Source organism: Monodon monoceros, unplaced genomic scaffold (assembly GCF_005190385.1).
Source record: "Monodon monoceros isolate NGI ecotype Baffin Bay Population unplaced genomic scaffold, NGI_Narwhal_1 Super_Scaffold_10, whole genome shotgun sequence".
NCBI lineage: Eukaryota > Metazoa > Chordata > Mammalia > Artiodactyla > Monodontidae > Monodon > Monodon monoceros.
Genome location: NW_021703766.1, coordinates 42,381,442 through 42,405,412, shown reverse-complemented (window position 1 = coordinate 42,405,412; position 23,971 = coordinate 42,381,442). Strand labels below are relative to the sequence as shown.

The 23,971-nt window shown below is 50.1% G+C and overlaps 1 protein-coding gene across 4 annotated transcripts; it reads right to left on the bottom strand.

Annotated features, from left to right (window-relative positions):
- Positions 1-27: 27 nt before the first annotated feature.
- Positions 28-14,308, bottom strand: LSR (lipolysis stimulated lipoprotein receptor). Of its 4 annotated transcripts, none has more exons than XM_029201243.1 (10): positions 13,962-14,308; positions 12,438-12,782; positions 7,263-7,382; positions 5,311-5,367; positions 4,610-4,756; positions 1,971-2,123; positions 1,774-1,833; positions 1,542-1,673; positions 657-1,285; positions 433-562 (listed from the first exon to the last, which is right to left on the bottom strand). In XM_029201243.1, the coding sequence occupies exons 1-10, from the start codon at positions 14,071-14,073 to the stop codon at positions 527-529; spliced, it is 1,791 nt and encodes a 596-aa protein (XP_029057076.1). In that variant the 5' UTR covers positions 14,074-14,308; the 3' UTR covers positions 433-526. The 4 variants fall into 4 exon arrangements, with proteins under 4 accessions (XP_029057062.1, XP_029057087.1, XP_029057076.1 ...); XM_029201238.1 differs by lacking the exon at positions 13,962-14,308 and adding an exon at positions 13,373-13,884; XM_029201229.1 differs by having other exon boundaries at positions 28-1,285; positions 13,962-14,304.
- Positions 14,309-23,971: the final 9,663 nt, after the last annotated feature.

Sequence of the window (23,971 nt, the reverse complement as noted above, 5' to 3'; positions counted from 1 at the left end):
ACGCGGGCCCGGATGGAACGCCGGGGAACCCGGAGGAGGGGCTCTGGTCGCCGGGAAAGAGGCAGGCGGCGGGGTTTGGAGACAGAAAAGTAGGTCGGTGGGGGGGGGAAGAGTAGATGGGGTGGAAGGGGAGAGGAGCGCACACGCGCGCCCCCGGCGGCCGCGCTGTGGTGCGCGAAGGCGGGGGCCCGAGGCGCATGCGCACGTCTGGGCGGGTCCGGGGGCGCGCACGCAGGGCGGGGCGGAGCCAGCGTGGGGCACGTATTCCTGGCCGCCGAGGGACGGAGAAGGCAGAGCTGGTCCTTTCCTCCTGGGTCGGGACGCAAGTCCCAAGACAGAACTGGACATGCGGCCTTTTGCAGACACACACAGCAGCTGTTCGGGCTCCCCACCTCGCGCAGCAAAACAAACGCTTCCCTCCAGACTTAGGACTTGTGATCATAAGTTTTATTAGTCTTAGGAAGAGATCATCGATAATTCCTCAAATTTAAAAAAAAGTACAAAAGTTACATACAAAACGTTGAGATCAGACGACTAAACTTTCCCGACTCAGGCCCAAGTTCTGCAAGGGAAAAAGAAAGAAGGATGTGAGCTGGGGAGGACTGGAGAAGAGGGTCCAGGAAGGCTCTTAGAGCCAGGTAGGGCCGTTCACTCACCTTCTTAAGCCTCCGCTCCCGTGAGGCCTGGGAGTCAGTCTCAGAGTAAGGGGGAGGCGCTGGAGGGTAGTAGCCTTCCTCTTCTTCCTCCCTGTAAGGTCTCCTTCTCTCCGCTGGCCCCTTTTTCCGCAAGGCCTCTTCTAGTAGCTGCCCATCATATTGGGGGTCCCCAGACCTGGAGCCATCATCTGGAGGGTCCCGGGAGGGGTGGTAGCGGGCCCTAGGGTCAGCATGAGGGCGGCCTCTAGACCTGAAGTCATCATAGTAGGGATCCCGGGAGTGTGGGAAGTGCCTTGAGTCGTCTTGGTCTTGGTCGTAGAGGTCATCACGGCTGCGGCTTCGCGGGGGTGCACAGGCCCGGCCTCTCCTCCCACTACTTGGGGGAGACCTCCCTGATTCAGCGGAGCCTGGCCGGGCGAGGTCATCTAGGGCATCCACAGAACGGGCTCGGGGCCGCCCGGCCCCCCAGCCACTCCCTGGCCGGTCCAGGGGGGGCTCTTGTTCCCACCTCCTCGAACTCCGGGGGGAGTGGTGACCCCACTCCTCATCCCGGATCGGGGTGAGGGCAGGGCCCCGGGAAGGCCGGGATCTCCAGTCGTCCTCATGGAGGGAGGTGACTTCACTCATGGCTGTGGGAAGGAAGGTGTCACTGGTGAGAGGAGGTCAGGACCTAATGTCAGGAGCCCTGTGGTCCAGCAATGTCAGCCACTTGGCTCATATACTCTCAAGGGGGCCCTAGGCTTTTCATCTATTTAGTGATGATCGTACACTTCACTGTGGCCATGGTAGGGAATGAGGGATCGTGTCCAGGATTTGGAGCAGGTATCAGGGAGCCATGTTTCCCCCAACCCCCGCAAGAACCCCTCAGACCCCAAGGCTCCTCACCTCGCTCTACACGGCCATTTGGGGGACCAGGTCGAGAAGAGTCAAAGTTGGCCAGCTCCTTCTCCATGTAGTACAGGACCCGCATGGAGTCGTCCTGCTGGTTGGCCTGAATCCTATAGCCACTACGGATTTCTGGGGACAGGAGTTGGAGGTGATCAGTTCCGGGAGGTTGGATGCTGACCCAGCCCCCGCCCCTATAGGCATGTCCAACCTCATAAGGATTGGTTCTCACCAGAGGTCACGTTGCTGTCTGTGTCACGAAGCAGGGGTACCTGGGAGCTGTGGCCACCAACTGGGGGAGACTGGCTGTCAGGAGGAAAACCCTGCATTCCCAGCCCCCAAGCCCCCCTTCCAGCCCCAGACCCCTTAATGGCCAAATACCCAGCCTACCCCCTGCCCCAGCTGCTCCTGGCTCCCCCCCGACCTCACCTGAGCTGTTCCTGTCGAAGTCTCCAGAGTACCCGTTGTACAGAGGGCCCATGGGAATCATGGCTGGGGTCTTGGCAGGGGAGAGGTGGGCATAGGTGCTGGGAGCGCGGATGCTTGGGGCACCTGAGGTGGCAGCTTTGCCCGCAGCATACACTGGGGAGGACACACAGCATGAGAAGGCCCCCAGGGGCCACATGCCTTCTTCCCACCCCACCTCCCCCCTGGTTCTAGGCTTGACAGCTCAAGGGCAAATCCTCCTCCTCTCCCTGCCACCTTCCTCCCCAGGCAAGAGGTTGGGTCCTGGTGGCTGCTTTGAGGCAAAAGTCATGGGCCTGGGCAAGTCACTTCCTCCCCGGGACTCCAACAGGAAGATGGAGTGGGGAGATGGGCTCAGAAAGCTCCCTTCACCTCTGATTCAATTGGGAGGCAGAAGGCTCAGTGCTCAGCCCCACCCCAACCCAGCCCTGAAGAAGCCCTTCGCGGCTCAGCTGATGTGCCCTTTTATAATTAACTGTGGGAGATGCTGCTCCAGGACAGCTCAGCAGGACTGTGGCTGTGACAGAAACGACAGGGCCTCCGGCAGGGAGTTAATGGGACCTCGCTTTGGGGTAACAGGGTCTCAGGATGGAGGAAATGGGGCCCTGGGCCTGGCATTTGCAGTCCTGGTCCCAGCCTTAGTTAGTGGGGTAACTGCGAACTTGTTTGCAGCCCTTGAGGATTCCACGCGACCTGTGAAATGACCAACACCCACTGCCCAAGCAATAAGCAAGAAGCTCTCACTAAAAATGATGAGAGGGAGAGGGGATGGCCAGCACAGGCCTCCAGAGAGCAGTGGATTTCTTTTTTCAGGGCCGCGATGAAGCAGGTTGCCCACCGCTGAGTTCAGTGACTAAAGTTAGCCAGCATGGATTGAGATGCGGCCCCGTGCTGGGCCTGCATACACAGTGCTCCCTTGATGCTCACGATGCCCCCGTGACGGCAGGACCTTGCAGAGAAGGAAACCAGCTGCTCGTCTGAGGTCACGTGGTGTGAGTGGCAGGGCTCTGATTTACCAACGCTGACAGCAGCAATGTCCAACAGCTAGTGGGCGGGGAACACTCTATGTAGGCCAAGCCCCGCAGTTAATGCGGGACACACCAGTTCACCAGATCCCAACTCACCCTGTACAGCGGGCTCTACCATGGCCCCATTTTACAGAGGAGGAAACTGGGGCTGAGAGGGGAGGTCATTCACTGGGCTTCCCAACAGGTAAGGTGTCCAGCCAGGACTCAAACCTCCACCTGCCCAAGCTTGCAACGACTGCCTATGATTTTACCTGGACCATGTTACACTGGAGTTATGGCACGTGGAAACCTTAAATATATGGATGCCAACACACAGCCGTCTGAGCTACATGGCTAATTCTTTCCACCACCTTGGCCTAGAAATCAGCAGGTGCCAGGAGAGGGGCAGGTCCGTCCCCCTTTTGGTCTCCCATAGTCTAGGTGCTCCTAACACGTAAAGTTATTTATTTCTATCTACCAACATCATCTGTTCATCAAGTAAAGATACGGTGAACTTGACAATGATGAAGGAAAAGGTGAGGTGTCCTCACTAAGAACTAGTAGGGGAGTGTGCTTTCATGGCCCACTTTCAATACAAGGAACAAGAGAGCAGATATGTCTGAATATAAGAAAGTAGCCAGTGTAAACTTCCATGTCAGAGGTGAAGAAAATAGTCATGCGAACTTCCCAACAACGGAGTGCAGAGGTGCTGGTTCACCCAGACGCTCTCTGGAAGGCAACCGGCAGTGCTGAGGTCCCTGAGGAAGGGGAACGGGGCAGCTGGAGGAGGGAGACTCTCTCTTCCTTTCCACCCCTGTTTTGTTTGCTGCTTCTCCCTCCATCTCTGGTCCCACGTCTAATCCCAGGCCTGCAGGTGCCCACTCTGAGGCCCTGGATGTGTCCTTAAACGGCACCCGTGGGAAATCCGGAGTGCTTGTGTGGATGTGGGTTGTTAAAAGATGCTTGAATTTGCTGGGGCTGTCAACCTTGTTTGGTTTCTCACCTTTTTCACTTAGATTTTGTTTTTTGTTTTTGTTTTTTTTGGCCACCCCGCGTGTCATGTGGGATGTTAGTTCCCCAACCAGGGATCAAACATGTTCCCCCGTCAGTGGAAGCGCGGAGTCTTAACCACTGGACCGCCAGGGAAGTCCCCAAGATTCTGTTTTTAAAGGTAGTTTTACTTTCCGGTGAATAATGTTTTGTACGATTTGAATTTTTTTTTTTTTTTACCACGTGCATAAATTATACTTTCAAAAGCAAAGACTCAAAATAAATGAAAGGTGAAAAATAAGTGAAGAGCTGAAGTATGTAAATGATAATCTAAAACAGCAGGTCCTCCTTGGCCCACTTTCTCCCAAATTGCTCCCCTTAAAACCTCCAGACCGGGACTTCCCTGGTGGTCCAGTGGTTAAGACTTTGCCTTCCAATGCACGGAGCGCGGGTTGCGGAGCTGAGAACCCACATGCCTCAGGGCCAAAAACCTCCAGACCGGTGAGTGGCACCGTCCCGGAAGGCAGGCAGACGGCCACCTCCTCTCCCTGGACTCAGGAGGGAGGCCAAGCGGGGGCGGACAGGCGAGGGGCGAGGGACACTTACGGGCCTCTGGGCAGCAGCACTTTTCGGGGCAGCAGGGGCACCTGACGTAACAGCAGCAGGTGTGGGGGCAACACTGACACCAGCAGATGCCCAGCAGGAGGAAGACGAGGAAGGCAGCCAGGCAGACCACGACCACGAACAGCCAGTCTGCGGAGAGACAAGAGCTGGCCCTGAGCTGGGAGGCCGGGGAGGGGACAGGGATGCGGGCACCGGGGGCAGTGCGGAGTGAGGGTGGGGCAGGGGCCGTCTGCAGAGCTCTCCGGGAAGCTGCAGCCCTCGCTGGAGTCTCCACGCCAGGGGCTGGGGCGCAGCTGCAGAGGGACGCCCGCTCCTCTACAACATGGGCCGGCCCCAAAGTTAGGGAACTCGCCCCAGGCTCATCTGGACGAGGCAGTGAACACAGGGCGACCCGGCCAGAGCAAGATAGGCTGTAGCCTTGAGAGAGGACAGAGAGCCAGGTGCCCAGATCCCGACCCCCAGAAGGGCACTGCAGGCACCAGTCACAGGAGCCCCCTGCCTACACCCCAGGCCCCTCGTCAGCCAGCCCAGCCCACCCCACGGCCCAGAGCCAGGTCACTAGATGCCCCGGAGTTGGAGTCAGGCGGCGTTATTAGTGGGGTCTGAGCGTGCGGCGTTTAGGGCGGGGGAGAGTACTCGGACAGAAGCGGTAAGTGGTGCATGGGGGACTCCACCCGCCCTACCTTCCATGGGCCCCGCCTGAAAACCGGGTAAGAGCTCAGCCACCCCAGAGGTCCTGCCTGGAGGGACAAAAGAGAGACAGATTATGCTGCCCCTGCCCTGAAGCCCGGCTCCGGGGTCATCAGGGTGGAGGTATGCCCTGCAGAAGAGGTGGGGTCGGTGGACTAGCAGGGTCCGAGCATGTGGTTCCTCCCCCATCCCCCCATCCTATGTGGGTGCTGTTTTCCAGAAGATTTCCATCATGTAATTCACTCACTCTCTCCCGCCACGGGGGATTCTATTGCCCAGAAGGGTTCCAGGATGTATCCCATGGGCTCTGAAGGATCGACCTCAGTTTGGGACTCCATCTCTTCCACACACACAGGTCCTATCGCCCCAAAGGGTTCCATCCCAGGTGAGAGGGGCAGTCCCTGTTCCACCAGGCACAAGAGGTATAGTAATGCTAGGGCCCATGGAAATGTTTTATTTTAAAATCTGAAGAAAAAAATACGACAATACTGAATATATAACAATGACTTGTCTTTATAACAACACAATCATAAAATATAATGTTTTTTTTTAATCCAGAGGAAGAGGCCCTTGAAGGCGAAAGTGCCTACAACCCATAAAAGTCACAGTATGGCCCTGGGTTCTCTGCCCACCGGGGTCCCCTACGCAAGTTTCATGGCATGGCTAGTGTCTCCTTTAGGTGCCGCCCGGCACTCCGTGCCCCGCGAGTGCTGTATCTCAGGGGCATCTACACACCTGGCTGTACACCAACAAAGCTCTATCTAGAACTCAGCACCCCATGCCACATGCCCCCAGGAGAAGGTTCTAGCATATAAACCAGCGGTTCTCAAAGTGTGGTCCTGTCTGGGAGGCCAAGCCGCTCTCCTGATAACACTAAGCCATTGTTTGCCCTTCTCACTCTCCTTCACCAGTAGAGGTGCAGGCGGGGGAGCTTTCCACAGGCTCCATCACATGTGATGATGTCATTTGCTCTGATGGTAATCGACTGTGTGCCTGTGTGCCAGATTCAATTTATAATATGTTAAACAACTATAAATACAACCCACAGAAACTTAAACAAAATTTCTTTGAGATCCTCAATCATCTTTCTTTTACGTGGGTCCTGCGACTAAACTTGAGACATGCTGATGTAGGTTGTGCATTTTACCAAAGAACACACAGATTTCTCTGGGTCACTGGTGCATACACTCTGTCACCCAGACATGAACTCTGTTGCATGATCTGAGCGCCCTGGGGCGTGCTCCCCCATCATGTGCTCGTGCACACATGCGTTACCTTGCATCATGCATGTGATGATGGCAACGTGCGACCTGGCAACGCCTCACATATAGCACACACCGCGCGAGACTGTATGTGTCGGCTGAGAACAGAGCATCTGGCTAACGGCAGCATCCCTTCCACACGTGGCGGGGGGGTGGGCCTCACAGCCGGGCGGAGGCTGCTGGCGGGTACCCCAGCCTGCCCCTGAGCTTGTAGAGGCAGCCGAGCTTAAGGGGAGCAATAACTACACAAGCCACACAGTGCCATCCCAGCAGGGCAGAGGGCCAGCTTCCAGTGCTCTGGCAAGGGACTCCGGGGTGAGAGGTGGCTCTGGGGGTGGGGCAGAAGCCTCCTCTCAATTATACACGCCATCAACCCTCCTCGCTCACTGCCCATCAACTCTAACCGTTTCTGTATTTTTAAAAACGGAGACTGGGAAGAGGTAGAGTCCCCATTTCTCTCCACTCTTAGTTCTGGCTCTGGTTTATTTGAAATGTTGCAGCGGGCGAGGGGTCCCTACCCTGCCTGGGGTGCAGGGTACAAATAAGCCCAAGTGACTGGTGGTGCTGTGAGGGGAGAACAGAGCAGGCGACAGAGCCCAGAAAGTGAGCTGGAGGGCAGAGAGCAGATACAGCAGTGGCAGAAGCAGCCCCCGACCCTGTCCCTCAGGGCCCAGCCCACTCACCGAGGACGATGAGCTCTGCGTAGGCCTCGTTGTTCCCCTGGAGGTCCTGGGCTGAGACCACAGAGCAGTAGTACACACCGCTGTCCCCCCAAGCCGTCTGGTCAAAGGTCAGGTCAGCATCTGCGTCGGGAGGAGATGCGTGAGGGCACCTCGGGGGAGGGGCGCCCGATGCCCGCAGCCCCTGCCATGAGCACATGGGCAAGGGGCTGCAGACAGACAAGTGAAAACTGAATCACTCATACCAGGGGCGCTCTACCTTGTAGGCTCGGTTCTAAACACTTAATGCGGGGAATTTCAAGAAGGCTGTCAGATGGCACTGCTACCTTCCCTGTCTTGTAGAGAAAAGAAAGGGGTCTGGTGAAATTACTGATGAGCTGTACAATTGTGGCAAAAACTGGGGTGGTGGGGCTGGGACGGTCTGACTCCAGAGCCAGCAGTTCAGACTTACGCCTTTCCTCTGTCCCATGTCCCAAAGCAAAAGTCGACTCCCCAAGACACGACCCACCACAGAGCCTAGAGCAGACCCAGGGGCCTGGGGCCTGGATAAGGAGGCAAAGATAAACAGGCCAGATTCCAGGGATCAGGAGTCACCCAGGCATGAGAAGGCGGGGATGTGAGGGAGAGACTTGGACTAGTTCCCTAGTCCTCCGGCCACCATCAGCACCCCGCTTCCAGGTCAGGCCCAGGGCTTGAGCACGCTCTGTGAAGCAGCCCCAGGCAAGGAGCCTGTTAATTACACCAGAAAAGGGCTTCTGCACATCCAGTTTCCTCTCTGCTCCTCAGGCCCTAATTAGTTAAATCGCTCCAGCCATTCACCAGGGGGGGACAGTGTGTGAGATGGGGCTGCGGGGCAACTCCACCTTAGGCCCCCAGAGGACAGGAGGTAGGAACAGGCCAGAGACAGCACCCCCAGAGGCCCACAGCCTTTCTCCCCAGCTGCTCTGGCTCTCTGGCTCCCTCGGACCTGCCTACCACCTTGCCCCACGGACCCCTGCCCTTCCCCAGGACAGTTCCGAGGGCAGCCACTGCGTGCACCCCAGTCCACAGCACCTGGGCATCAGTCAACTGCCAAAGGAATGAAAGACCCGGAGCCTCCTTCATTCTTTGGAAGGAAGACCTCACATCCATAGAAAAACCTCCTCTCAACGTCTATCTACACCATTCCAATCGCCTTACCCTGGCTCACAAGGCCCTTGCAGTGACACACGGCCACTGGTCACCACACCAGCCTCATCCCCCCACTCTCCTTCACTCACTAGACTCCAGACACACTGGCCGCCTCACTGTCCCCCCCACGTGCTGGGCTCACAACTGCCTCAGCCTGCACTCCTGCTGTTCCCTCTGCCTGGCTCTGTGTTCGCAGACCCTCAGAGGGCTGGTTCCATCCTGCTGGCACAGCTCCCCTGCCAGACTGCCTAATTATATCAGCCAGCTTAGGGGCTGACTGGCCATGATCCCATCTCCAGGAGGAAGCGGGCTCCAGGCAAGCAGAACCTGGTCTGTCTTGGTCACTGCTGAGTCCTCCAGGGCCTGGCCAGGAACTGGGAATGAACCCCTCCCCTCCCCATGCTGACCTTCCTTAGCGTTCTGGGCATGTGGCTATATTCGAGTAGGTGCTTGATACAGTCATTATAAACGAGGCACCTGGTGCACTAAAGAACAACAGTTCTCAAAGTGTGATCTGTGGGACCTAGGGTTCCGCCAGACCTTTGCAGGGGATCCCTGAGGTCAAAGTTATTTTCATAATAATCGTAAGATATTTGCCCTTTTCACTTAATCTCATGAGTGTAGTGCGGAGCTTTCCAGAGGCTGCATGTGTGTGTTATCACAATACACTGAATGCAGAAGCAGCTTTGAGAAGCCAGCTTCTATTCAGCCAGACTTTAAGGAGATGTGCAAAAACATAAAATCAATGCCATACATTTTCATTAAAGTTTTTCATTTGGGAAATACAGTTATTTTTTCATAAAAGTATGTTATTTATACTAATCTATAGTTTATTATCATCATTAAAAATTTTTTTTATCTTCTCAGTATATTTTTTCATAAAAGTATGTTATTTATACTAATCTATAGAGTTTATTATCATCATTAAAAATTTTTTTTTATCTTCTCAGTTTTCTAGCTGTAAAAACAAAGCTCTTTGAGGACCTCAGTAATTAAGAGTGTAAGGAGGCCCTAAGACCCACACGTTTGAGAACCACTGCTATAGAGGACAGGTATGAACCCCTGCCCTTATATGGCTCAGATCCTAACTGGGAAAGAGTGACAAATAAAAAATTTAAACATATCGAGGATCAGATGGTGAGAGCAGTAATAGAAGGCAGACAGGAAGTGCCTCTGTTGTAGAGGTGGGGACCGTGAGGAGTTTAAGTGACCCGAAAGGTAGGGTGACCCTGGGCGCTGACACTCCTTCGTGGTCACATATCCAGCCCCCAGTTATTGATCTCTTACTATGTGCTGGGTCCCTCTGCATATGTTCTTTCATGGAATCATCCTAAAACTCTAACGTACATTCTCCCAAATCCTCCAGATTCTCCATAACACCCTCTTGGCCCATCATTTTTTCCACTTGTATCTTTAAATCAGACTCTAAAAATGCCTCTCCAAAACCAGAACCCAAGAGGAGGGCCCCGCCCAAAGCCAGAGCGGGGTGGGAAGGCAGCCCCTAGGCCAGCAAGAGCTCCTAGGCCAGAAGCTAAACTCTGGGCTCCTGCGGGCCGGATCTGGGTCTCAATGCATTTTGTTTGGCCTGCACAATGTTTTCAAAACCCATGAAAAATACCACTTTCCGGCTTCTTTTGATCAGTTCTAAGGCCTGGGCCCACCTCCTTCCTGCAAGGCGCACCCTGTTCCCAGTCTATGTCTGGTCCTGACATCACCTGGGCTGGGCATTGCTCTAATTATTTTAGGTGCAAGGAGAAAATGCCGGGTCTCCACTTGGGAACAGGAGCTGGGCTTTCCTCCACTTCCCTGGGCCTCTGATTCCTCATTGCACACAGCAGAGGCGGCCCTGGTGATCTCGGGGTGGGGGTGGGGGGGGTCCCATGAGCTCTCAGGTCCAGCACTACTGAGCTGGGGGCACATGGGCCCCAAGCAGCCTGAAGAGGTAGAAACAGGGCCCCAATCCAGGCGCCCACATCACCCAAAGGACGGAAGAACGGAAGGGGAAGCGGGACCCACCCAAGCTGAGGGACACTGCTCTGGTTTTCCCAGGATGACTTTCACTTTTAAAACCTGGGCCGTTGGTGACCCTAGGAATTCCAAAGGGAACTCTGCTTTTCTCCATCCTCAAAGCTGAAATGGAGGAAGCTCCCATGGCTACTGGGCTTCCTGAAAGGACATACACACAATGGATGTTTACAAATCATGGCCTATATCAAACATGGGCCCAGGTCAAGGCAACTTGAAAGACCTGGGCCTGTGGGGCCTCTGGAGCAGGAAGAATCTGCCCCAGATAGAGCCTGAAGGTCACTTGAGTTCTGGACTCAGCAAACGGGGCACAATTCCAGCCAATCTTCAAGGGCACTCTCAGGACTGGAGCTGTCGTGACAGGGCTGTCCGGTCATAACCTGGTCCAGGCTGGAGAAGTCCCTGGATTATGGGGTAGGGGCCTACACAGGTTGAACCCGCAAGAAGCCGTTTATCCACAAGAACAGCAGGATGCTTTGGGCTCGCTGCCCGTGGAAATTCAGAGCCAGCAGGGCCAGTCCCTCCCCAAAACAAGACTGACATGCTGGGTCCCTGCCCATGGTCTAGACAGAGGGTGGGAAGGACTGTGCTCCAAGGTCTGGTCTCTTGGAGTCGGTAAAGGGATGCCCCCTTCCCTCCTCGGCCCCCATGCCCATGATTGAAACTCTAATCCTTGTTGAAGCAGGTGAGCCTTCGTCCCTCACCCACTGCTGCCCATCACCCTCCTCTCTGCCGGCTAGATTCTTTGGGGCACAGTCCCAGTTCCTCTTCAAATCATATTTGCAGCGGTTTTAAGGGGTGAGCCCCGAGTCATTATCACATATCACCCAGGTCTGTTTTCTTTGTAGCACTTTGCAGGACTCTCTGAAATTCTCTTACTCTTTCTTTATCTGCTTGTTTGTTGCCTGTCCCATCCCACGAGAACATCACCTCCTTGAGGACAGGGATCTTGGCTGACCTGATCACCCCTGTAGCTCCAGCACTGGTTACCATAGCTTCTGGCACTTAGAAGATGTCCCATAAATACCAAACAAATGGATGAATGAATGAACAGCTTCCCCACTGCCCTTTACCTGGTTCCAACAGGCACCTCCTATCAGCAGCTAGCATTATGGTGAAGGACAAGGGTTCTCAGTGCTGCCTGAATTCAAATCCCAGCTCCAGCCTTTTACTGGCTGTGCACCAAGACAAGCTACTTTATCTCTCTGTGCCTCAGCTGTCCTGAGTGTAAAATGTGGGCATAAAGCACCTGGCAAGTTGTAGGCTTTCTCCATTAAAATCCCTCACCCCTTCGGTTCACTCCTGTTACCTCCTCAGTGAGTTCTTTGCTGAACTCCCTGGGCAAGCAAAGGGGTTACTAGCTTGAAGACTAGACCCAAAGTGTCTGACTTAGACTCCCACCAGCTGTGTGACCTTGTGCAAGTCACTTGACCTCTCTGGGTCTCTGTAAAATGACAATAACAGAATCTACCCACTCAATTATTGTGGTCTAAATGAGTTAATCCATGTCAAACTGGATTAGAGCCTGGCACACAGGAGGCTCTTTAAGAGTTGTTACTTATATAAATTCTACTTATTACTGCTGATACTACTAGTATTATTATAGAACCCCGCCTCTCTCTCCATTACCCACTTTTCTTTATCTTCAAGCACTTGATAATATGTGTTGTGTTTATCTTATTTGTCTCCCTCACTGGAATTCAAGCTCCAGGAGGGAAGGGATTTGATGATTTTGTTTACTGCTGTATATCCAAGGCCTCAAATGGCGCCTGGTATATGTTAGGTGCTCAATAAACCTTTGCTGTTAAATAAGGGTATGGACGGATGGGTAGAAGAAAGGATCCCTCCCTCTGTCAACCCTTTCAGACACTGGCGCTGACGAACTTCCAGGTGGGGACTCCAGGTTGGACATGAGGAAGCCAGCACCACCACCCAGTCCAGCCCCAGCCCACCCCCTGCCTCCCCCCTCCCCACCCCACGTACTTCCTGTGATGGTGATCCTCCGGCCCTGGTAGTAGTCTCCCAGGGTCACGGCATTGCCCTGTTTGGTGGCCACAACCCTGACGGTGCGCACGCTGTCCTGGCACTCCACGTAGGGGTTGTAGCCCGGGTTACCAGCCGCCAGCTGGGCGTTAAGCTGGTTGTCAACACTGGCTGGGGAGAAGGCGTCAGCAAGGCGGTCCCGGCAGAAAGACTTGTACTTCCAGATCACGATGGGCGCCATGGGGGTCGTGGTCGACTGGTAGGAGCAGGGCAGGGTCACGGGTTGGAATAGGATCACCACGTGGTAGGGGTCTGTCACAGTCACCTGGATGGCGCTGGCAGGGGCTGAGGGCAAGGAGAGTCAGCAGAGGGACCGCTGTGAGCTCAAGGAGGTGCTTCAGCAGGAAGGAGCGACATTACTTGTCACCAGCTTGACATTTACAAGTGTACGGTTTTACAAAGCGCCTGGCACACATTGTTTCTTAATCCCCAAGACCGGTAAGATAGCTCCGATAATCATGCCCATTTTACAGACCCAGGGGGCTGAAGCGGCCGGTGCAAGGTCACATTGGCCAGATTTCTTGGAACATCCTGTCCACCCCTCTTCCCAGAGTGTGACCTCGGAACCGCCCTTGCCCCCTCTTCCCTTGCCCATTCTGTCATGGAAAGGGCCTCTCTGTGGCCCGTGCAGGCAAGCCCAAATGGCCCCCCACAAAGCCCACAGTGCTCAAGGCCCCCCTTCAAAAACAACCACCAAGTGTTCCAAGTTACTCCGGGTTCTGTGAATTTGGAGGGGGGGATTTTGGAGTTGTTTGGACTGCTTTGCATACAATGGTTAAAGCCCCCCTGTAATGTCTCCACCAGCCTCCCACCTCAGCCCACCCAAAACCACCTCAAATGAACACGCCCAAAGTGCCTGCTGAAAAGTAAAGTACCTCTGATACTTCCACCCAAACAAACATCAGATCCAGCAGAAGATGGTTTCCAAACAAGTCCTTGAGTCCCTTCCACCAGACTCTTACGCACAGATACTTCGGACATGGTTGGGTTGGGGGGTGGGGGGTTTCCAATACCGCACCCACCAAATGCCTGGGCGCTGTTTCTTGATCTCTCCCCCTAGGAATCTTCTACTCCAACGCTCAAGTGCCTTCTCCCCGTTACCCCAAGACTTGGAAATCTCGGCGGGCTACCGAGTCCTCATCCCGGCCTTTCCCAGTGATCGGTGGTCCTTCACCCCTACCCCACAAAGGGTCCCATTCTCCTTGCCGCTCCCGGATTCGCTGTCCCGGGAGTTTCACTTCCTGCTATCTCTGAACAAGGGCGGGGGAGCGCTCTCAGGCACGAATAGAGAATTCCTCTCTGGCACACAAGGGATCTCCGGAGACTTGGGGATCAGGAGGCCTTAGTCTCTGCGCTCCCCCTCCCCCAGTTCTCCTGCCTCCTGGGCAGTGGAGAACTCCATCCATCGTCCTTCTACAGTGCCCTCCCGCCGTTCCGCGGCACCAGGGACCCCGCTCTCCGTACCTGTGCACAAGGTGCTGAGAAAGAGCCACACGAAGACGACAGTGCCCCAGCCCGGGGTGGCCGGGCAGGAGCCCAGCCGCCCCCAGAAAAGCCGGCTGGCCAAAGGCGCCATCTCGGCGGTCTGGGCGAGTCGGGCCCGAGCGTCCCCTCCCAGGTACCCGGAGGGTAGGGGGCGCGGCGCGCACCAAGACTGGGAGGGGTGCCTGCTCCTCCCCTTCCTCCTTCCGTTCCTTGTTCCTATTCCAAACCCACCCTGTTCTAGGATTTTAACTAGAGGACATATCGTGGACGAAGAGCACGCTTCCAGCTTTCGGGGAGAAACTTGCTTGACCCACTGTGGATCTCCGAGCCACTCCACCCCCCGTGGCTCTGGGGAATGGATCGGCCCAGGTACACAGGGTGAGAACACAGGGCAGGGCTAGGGGGTGGGCGGCGGGGAGGGGCTCCTCCACCTCCCTCCCCGGAAGTGGGCTGACCCAGGTGCGTTCCGGCCCCGAGGGTCGGAACCAAGTGACCAGCCTGCCGGGAGGGCGCCTGCAGACTAGGGATCCCGTCCGGCCCCCTTCTGCTCAGGTCATGCCGAACGGGGTGTGAATCACCGAGAATCGAGACTCAACTGGGGTGATTCACCTGTTGAGGGAGGCGGGCGCCGCCGCGCACTTGTTCCCTCTCTGCCCACACCCCTCTCCCCACCTGGCGATGGACCCGCCTAGGTACACCCTGCGGGGAGGGGCGAGTCTAAGCGTGCCTTGGGCTGGAAGAGGCTTGCTTTTAGCGTCTGATTTTTCCGCTAGACCTTGGGGTCCTCGCGTTCGGCTGGACTGAGGCGATGCGGTCCTCGCGCGCTTTACACTTAGGCGATATAAAGAACCAAGCGAAATTTTCGGAAAGGAAGTGTGCCTCCTGAGGGATGCCCGAGGGGAGTGGGGCCCAGGAAAAGTTGTAATTCTACTTTGGAAGTTTTCTCCGCCTCCCCGCCCCCCACAATTCCTAACTTTTGGTTTGGCCCCCGGGCGTTCACCGCCCCAGGTCTGGCCTCCGGAAACTATGGCTCTTAAAGGGGCCGAGCGGAGGCGCGGGACTAGGGACGGTTTCCGCCTAAGGATTCGTAGGGACCGGGGCCACCTGCGTCGAGGGCGGGGTGGCGCGAGGCCAGGCACCCGGAACGCGTGGCGCTCTACGCGGCTCTGCTGTCCTCCGATGGCGGCTAGGGGAAGTGCATCCTGGGGAACTCTGGGAGCTTCTGAGGAGTCTCCCCGGAGGTCGCAAACCGGTTACCGGCTGGCGGGTTACGTACCCAGGGATGTTTTGTTCGACCGCATCCTGTTAAAACCCAAGTTGGATCATGCCCCTCTGCTCAAAACCTTCCCGTGTCTCCCCCTCCCAGCAGAAATCAAAATACTGGGAAGTGGCCTGAGCCCTCTCTGACGTCACCACTGCCCCCCTGGCTTACTCAACTGGCCAACTCAGCGTTTGGGAATGTGCCTCTCACCCTCTCACTTCAGGCCTCTTGCCCTCACTACTTCCTCTGCGGGAACACCCGTCCCTCAGATGGCCACCTGATCCTCCCCTTCTTTAGGGCTTTACTTAAAGGTCATCTTTGCAGTGACACCTTCCCTGACCACTTTTTATAAAATTTCAACCAGGTCACATCCCCCCCCCCCCCCCCCCCCCCCCCCCCGCACACACACTTTTTTTGTTGTGGTAAAGTATACATACCATAATAGTAATCATTTTAACCATTTGCAAGTATACGATTCAGCGGCAGTAATTACATTCACATGGTTGTGTACCCATCACCACTATCTACTCTTTTTCATCATTCCCAGTATAGACTCTACTTATTAAACAATAATTCCCCGTTCCCACCTGCCCCCAGCACCTGGTAACCTCTTTTCTACTTTCTTTCTCTATCAAATTGCCTATTCTAGGTACCTCATTTAAGTGGAATCATATGACATTTGTCTTCTGTGTCTGGCTTATTTCACTACACATGTTTTCAAGGTCCATCCACATTGTAGCATATATAGCAATCAAAATTTCTGTCCTTTTTATGGCTGAAATAGTATTTCATTTTATGTATATACCACATTATGTGTATCCATTTATCTGTTAGATCCTTGAGTTGTTTCCACCTTTTAGTTATTGTAAATAACGCTGCTGTGAACATTGGTGTACAGATACTTGTTTTCAATCCTTTTGGATATATACCTAGGAGAGGAATCACTAGGTCATATTGTAGTTCTAGTTTTAAACTTGAGGAATTGCCAAATTGTTTTCCATATCGATGCACCTTTTGTATTCCCACCAGCAATGCACAAGGGTTCACACCTCACCAACACTTGTTTTTTTCTGTTTTCTTGATTATAGCCATCCTAGTTGGTGTGAAGTGGCATCTCATCAGGGTTTTGATTTGCATTTCCCTAATGACTAATGATATTGAGCATCTTTTCATCTACTTCTTGGCCATTTGTGTATCTTCTTTGGAGAAATGTCTATTCAAACGTTTGCCCATTTTTGAATTGCGTTGTTTTGTTCTCTGCTGTTGAATTGTAGTTCTTTTTATATTCTGAATATTAATCCCTCGTCAGATATATAATTTGCAAATATTTTTTCCTGTCCTGTCGATTGTCTTTTCACTTTCTTGATAGTGTCCTTTGATTCACAAAAGTTCTTAATTTGATGAAGCTCAGTTTATCTATTTCTTCTTTTGTTGCCTGTGCTTTTGGTGTCATAGCTATGAAAATGTTGCCATATCCAGGGTCATAAAGATTTTCTCCAGTGCTTTCTTCTAAGACCTTAATAGTTTTAGCTCTTAAGTTAGGTCTTTGATCAATTTTGAGTTATTTTTTGTATATGGTATAAGGTAAGGGTCCAACTTAATTCTTTTGTATGTGGTTATCCAGTTTTTCCATCACCATCTGTTGAAAAGACTGTCCTTTACCCACTAATTGATCTTGACACCCTTGTCAAAAATCAATTGACTGTATATGTAAGGGTTTATTTCTGGGTTTTCTATTCTATTACATTGGTCTATATGTCTACCCCTATGCCAGTACCATACTGTTTTAATTACTGTAGCTTTGTAGTAAATTTGAAGTTGGGAAGTGTGAGTCCTTCAACTTTATTCTTCTTTTTCAAGATTGTTTTGGCTGTGCAGGGCCCAGTGCAATTCTATATGAAAGATTTGCTTCCGTTTCTTTGAAAAAGGCTGTTGGAAGTTTGGTAGGCACTGTGTTGAATCTGCAGATTGCTTGGGTGGTATTGACATCATAACAATTTTAAGTCTTTCTATTCATGAACACAGAATGTCTTTCCATTTATTTAGATATTCTTTAATTTTTGTTAGCAATCTTTTGTAGCTTCAGCATACGAGTCTTTCACCTACTTGGTTAGATTTCTTCCTAAGTATTTAATTCTTTTGGATGTGATTGTAAAATGAAATTGTTCTCTTAATTTCCTCTTGGTATTGTTCAATGTTGGTGTATAGCAACACAATGGATTTTTCAGTGTTAATCTTGTACCCTGCAACTTTGCTAAGTTTGCTTATTAGTGGATTCTTTTTGATTTCCTATATGTAGGATCATGTCATCTGAGATTAGGCATAGTTTTACCCCTTCCTTTCCAATTTGGGTGCCTTTTACTTCTTTTTCTTGTTTGATTGCTGTGGGTAGGACTTCCAGTACAAAGTTGAATAGCAGTGGTGAAAGTAGACATCTTTGCCTTTTTCATGGAGGAGGAGAGCATTCAATCTTTAACCATTGAGAATGATGTTAGAAGTGGGGTTTGTTTTGTTTTGTTTTTTTATAATACCCTTTATCATGTTGAGGAATTTCCCCTCTATTCTTAGTTTCCAGGAGTTTTTGTCATGAAAGAGTGTTGGATTTTGTCAAATGCCTTTTCTGTATCAGTTGAGATGATCACATGATTTTCCCCCTTCATTCTATCAACATGATGTATTACATTGGTTGATTTCCTTATGTTGAATCACCATTCATGCATAAATCTCCCTTGGTCATGACTTCTGCCATTTTGCTATTTGTTTTCTATATGCCTTATAGCTTTTTTGCCCCTCATTTTCCCCATTACTCCCTTGTTTTGTTTAGTTAATGTTTTTGTAGTGAAATATTTTGATTCCCTTCTCATTTCCTATTGTGTATATTTTATGGCTATTTCCTTTGTGGTTACCGTGGGGATTACATGAAGCTATAACACTTCAATATGAATTTATACCTGGTTAACATAATTTTAAAAATTATTTATTTATTTTTGGCTGCGTTGGGTCTTCGTTGCTGCTGCAGGCTTTCTGTAGTTGCGGTGAGTGGGGACCACTCTTCGTTGCGGTGCGCAGGCTTCTCATTTCAGTGGCTTCTCTTGTTGCCAAGCACGGGCTCTAGATGCGTGGACTTCAGTAGTTGTGGCACACAGACTCAGTAGTTGTGGCTTGTGGGCTCTAGAATGCAGGCTCAGTAGTTGTGGTGCATCGGCTTAGTTGCTCCATGGCATGTGGGATCTTCCCGGACCAGGGCTCAAACCTGTGTCACCTGCATTGACAGGCGGATTCTTAACCACTGTGCCACCAGGGAAGCCCTATACCTGATTAACTTTAATAGCATGTAAAAACGATGCTCCTATACCTCTCCATCGCCTCCTTTTTATTATTGAGGTCACAAATTACACCTTTATACATTGTTTTCCCAGTAACAAAGGTTAATAATTATTTTTATGTCTTTTCTTTTAAGTCATGTAGAAAATTAAAATTGAATTTTAGTACAATAATACTAGCTTTTATAATTGCCCATGTATTTATCTTTACTGGAGATTTTTATTTCTTCATACAGTTTCAAGTTACTGTGCAGCATCCTTTCATTTCAACCTAAAGGACTCTCTTTTGCATTTCTTGCAGGGTAGTCTAATGGTAACAAACTCCCTAAGATTTTGCTTATTTGGATGTGTTTTCATTTCTCCCTCATTGTTGAAGGGCAATTTTGCCAGTTATGGAATTCCTGGTTGAAAATTTTTTTCTTTTAGCACTTTGAATAATTCAACCCATTGCCTTCTGGATTCCAAGTTTTCTGATGAGAAATCAGCTGATACTCTTAATGAGGATCCCTTTATGTGACAGGTCGCCTCTACCTTGCTGCTTTCAGAATTGTCTTTTTTTTTTTCTTGCGGTACGCGGGCCTCTCACTGTTGTGGCCTCTCCCGTTGCGGAGCACAGGTTCCGGATGCGCAGGCTCAGCAGCCATGGCTCACGGGCCTAGCCGCTCCGTGGTATGTGGGATCTTCCCGGACTGGAGCACGAACCTGCGTCCCCTGCATCAGCAGGCGGACTCTCAACCACTGCGCCACCAGGGAAGCCCCAAGATTGTCTTTTTGTCTTTGGCTTTCAGCAGTTTCATTATAATGTGTCTTGGTGTGGATCTTTTTGTGTTTATCCTATTAAAGTTTGGTAAGCTTCTTGGATTTGTAGATTTGTGTCTTTCATCAAATTTGGGAGGTTTTCAGCCATTATTTCTTCAAATGTAGTTCTTTCTGTGGCTTTCTCTCTCTCGTCTCCCTCTGGGACTCTCACAATATGTATGTGGTTCCACTTTATGGTGTTCCACAGGTCCCTTAGGTTCTGCTCACTTTTTCTCAACCTTTTTTTCTTTCTGCTCCTCAGACTCAGTAATTTCAATTGTCCTACGTTCACGTTCATTGATTGTGTTTTCTGCCTGTTCACATCTGTTTTTGAACTCCTGTAGTGAATTTTTTCATTTTAGTAATTGTATTTTTCAGCTCCAGAATATCTTGTTGGTTTCTTTTTATATTTTTTACCTCTTTATTGATATTCTTATTTTGTTCATACATCATTTTGCTGTATTTTTCCATGTCTTTGTTAGCTTTTTGAGCATTTTATGACAGTTTACATCTTTGTCTAGTGTGTCGGCCGCCTGGGCTTCCTCAGGGATGTTTGTTTGTTTTCCTTTGAATGGGTTACTTTCCTGTTTCTTTATGCCTTGTGATTTTCTGTTGAAAATGGACATTTAAATCTTAGAAGTGGTAACTCTAGAAATCATATTTTCCCCCTTCCCAGGGTGTGTTGGGGGTTGTTATTGTTGTAGACTATGTCTGTGCTGGGGATCAGCTTGAGGTGAAAGCTTAAGGTCATCTCAGATCTTTTCTGAGCTCACATCTTTCTCTGGGTTTGTGCAATGACTTTCTAAATCCCCTCATACTGTGTGTGTATCAGTTGTTTTTGAAAGTCCTAATCCCTAAATGTCTGGCTCCCAATACGGGGGAAAGGGGAGAAAACCCAACTGTCCCTTTAAATCTCTGGGAAGCCACTTTAGCCAGTGGGGGTTGAAAAAATGATGACCTGCCTCTGTGTCTGTACATCTGTGATCAGAAGCCGTAATCTGCAATCAGAACACAGAACCCTGATATTTGGAGGACAAGGTCCTTATTGCCCATCCCTCAATAATAACACCACCTGAGCACTTTATATACAGCATCTCAACAAATCCTCATAAGAGCGCTGTGCAGCCAGTACCATTGAAATCCCTATTTTGAAAATGAGGAAACTGAGGTTCACAGAGAGAAAGCTGTTAGACCAGACCTTCAATTCAGGAAGAGGCTTCATTGCAGTTCCATAAAATATGTGAGAAAGAAAAACAACCCTTGGTATCTGGGAGCTGACCTGACACAAATAACGGGGTATTGGTATTTCTAGGAGCCAGCCTAGAGTTCACAGCTAGGTCACTGAACATAAACAATTTCATAGAACGCCAACATCACACAAAGTCTCTCTGTGACTGTGATGAACCAAGACAAAAACAAGACCTCTCCATAATCACGTCTGAACACAGACAAACAGAAACACTGTCCGAGCCACAAAAGACTAAACATCTCCCTCTCCCATTCTTCTCACCTACCAGATAAGATAGAATTACTCTCACTTCCTGACAGCACCCCATTCAGAGAAAATCTCCACTTCCTTGAACTCATCCCCAAATCACATAAGACAAGCCCAAATTCTGTAAATCTGTTCTCACACTTTCTTACTGAAATGTTGTACCATTCTTATGGTGTGCACCTTCCCTCACTGCAGTTAGTCAACAAATCCAACTTTGTTGAACCACAAGTGTGTTCCTAGTCTTTGGCTGAAGTGCACTGGCACCTGCCAAATGTGTACCCACCTCAAGGCCTTTGCATGTGCTGTGTGCTTAGTCCAGACTTTGCTTCCTCTGGCTCATCTTATGTAGTCTGCTCAAATGTCACTTTTTTTAGACAGCCCTTCTCTCTCCATCCCATTTAAAATAGTCACTGTATTAGTTTGCTAGGGCTGCCATAATAAATGCAGCCATAACAAATGACTAGATGACTTAAACAACGGAAATTTGTTTCTTCACAGTTCTGGAGGCTGGAAGTCCAAGATCAAGGTGTTGGCAGGGTTAATGGCCTGCAAACAAAAGTAATGTAGATCCCTCCCAGGTCAAAGCATTTGACTATCCTTCCTTATTCCATAGCAGCTAATGATGCTGCAGGTGGTGCAGCCTCCACTGGCCATGGTATTTGAAGGGACTGTGTAGAGCAGAGCTCTCCACCAACCCACAGTAGACATGGAAGATGAGAAAAAAAAATGTGTTAAGACACTGAGATCCCAGAATTCTTTTGTTACACAGCATAACCTAACTTATCCCAATTAATACATCCCCCTCTAGAGTGGAAGCTCCAAGAGGGCAGGGACTTAGCCTGGATCCTTAGTGCCTGTTGAAAGATGAGTAAACAATATTTATGGAATAATTGGATATGCCAGGCACAAGGTGAAGTTGCTGGGCATGGATTATTCTAATAAAAGGTGGATCTAGAAATGAAACTGATCCCAGAACCTGGGACTGAAGCCACTTGGCCACATTCCCACTAACTAACCACTGTGTTAATCCAAACCTGGACCGTTCCAAGAATTTGACATCAGTAATCTCTTGAAAGCTTAATAACACCATAGTTTGTGATGGAAAGTTCTAATATCCCATTTTACAGATGGGGGAGTGAGGTTTAACAAGTCTCAGCAACTTGCCTAAAGGTCGTGTAGCTCACATAGTGCTTACCACAGTCCTGGTACAACTGATATTTCCTAACCATGGATGCTGTGACAAATATGGTTGGTTATACCAAATAAGCATTCTCTTCTACATCTCTCCTGCATACAAAGCCCTGATTTTTTTTGGAGTCTTCAATGACTTCTATGGTCAGAGAAGGTTATACTTCCCCAGTTCTGGAGAACAAATTCTGATTGGCTTAAGCCAATCATGGAAATTTTCTTTACTTTCAGAGATTGATTTTGATCTGAACATGGGACCTAATTCTGGCCAATGGAACTTTAGGAGAGATCTGATGGGAGGATTTGGGGAATGGTTTTAACTTTATGATATAAAAGAACACTGCTTGTAGTAGACATTAATTACTGTAGTAGGCAGTAATTATTACTGACTGCCATTTTCTAAATGTTTCCTGGACATATTAGAACTCCATTTCCTTTGTTGGGTTGGTGAATTGCTAGTGCCATGTAACCATTTCTGGCCAATGGTTTGTGAGCAAATGACATGTGTCATTTAAGGCCAGAGCATTTAATTACAGACATGAAATCCTATAGAGCTTTCCTCCTCCTTAGGCATAAAACTGGAAATGTTTGGGATGACAGTTGCTCAGTCATCCTGTATCCCTGAGTGATTGTAATGCCAACCCACAAGGGACATGGAGTTTGAATGGGAAGTAAACTTGTGTTATTGTAAGTCATTGAGATTTGGATGAAGTTTATTATAATAGCAAATAACCTACCTTGAGTGATACAGAAATTAGTATCAGGAGTGGGGTGCTGCTGTAATAAAAAAAAACAACACATGGCATTGGCTTAGATACAGAGCAAAGGGAACAAGAAAATTATTTGAAGCCAGAAGGATGGAGATTATTGCCTGAAATACTTTGGGAGGCAGATAACATACTTAACGAACTTGCAGCTTTAGGGGAAGCAGTTGGAACACAGGACACTAGGAGTGAATATTGGCCAAAGATGGCCCCAAATCAGGAAGACCTTTGAGAGTCAAAGTCCAGTTAGAACTCAGATTTTGTCAAGGATAAAATCAAGGATTAGCACCAATCAAATCATTATTAACCATTGTTAAGATCTCTGAATAAATTAAGGTACTCCCAGGAAACACTTAAGATAGTCTGAGGTAGACAAAATGGCTTAGAATATGGCTTTCCATGGATGCCTGATAGAGTCTAAGGTACCTGCAATGAGAGAGAGGGAGAGCAAGAGGGAGAGAGAAATGAGGAACATCTTGAACAGAACTGTGGATGTGGGGGGTTTGTACATGGAGTTAACTGGAGACTTATAAGAATCCTTAGGTCCCACACTTTAGGAGACAGAAAGCAGGCTGAGAAAACTGCTCATGTGCCAAGGAGGGCACATCTTCCAATGTCACCTGAGATGTAGCCAAGGAAGATAATGGAAAAGGGGGTACGTCCCTGGAGGGTGAAGACATAAGCTACAGCGAGCAAAGATTTGGGAAGCTCCCCACCCTTAAGGAGTTGATTTGGTACTAATTAAGGAACCCTCCCCATCTATAAGATAGGAAGTCCTTACAGTATCTTTTCACTAGATTTTAGAAATGATACAGACCAGTGACTTCTGCGTGTCTTCCCTTATTCCCCTTTCCAATTGGGCATTTTGACCCATTCCATCATTGTATATTGGGTATGTGGAGGGCAAATAATTTGACTTTTTAGTTCACTCGTTCTGACATAGGGTTCACTCATTGTGTTTCCTGCCCATCTCTTGCGGACATTTGAGTCTTTGACTCTACAGCCTACACTAAGCTATTTGATGACATGAACTGAATTGGACTCCCGGAAGTGCAGTGGATCAAGGTCCATTCCACTGCCCAGGGCTGATGCCGAGTTCTGTGGGTGACTTCACGATGCCCCAATGGTTCCCAGCCTCCTTCTGTAGTCTGTAGGTGGCC

Bases quoted from the DNA above. Each gene is read 5' to 3' on its own strand.
- LSR (XM_029201229.1), bottom strand. From the start codon at position 14,073: ATGGCGCCTTTGGCCAGCCGGCTTTTCTGGGGGCGGCTGGGCTCCTGC. The intron at 12,783-13,961 runs GTACGGAGAGCG...CCTTGCCCTCAG, and splicing joins TCTCAGCACCTTGTGCACAG to CCCCTGCCAGCGCCATCCAG. The intron at 1,674-1,773 runs GTGAGAACCAAT...TCCTGTCCCCAG, and splicing joins AGACAGCAACGTGACCTCTG to AAATCCGTAGTGGCTATAGG.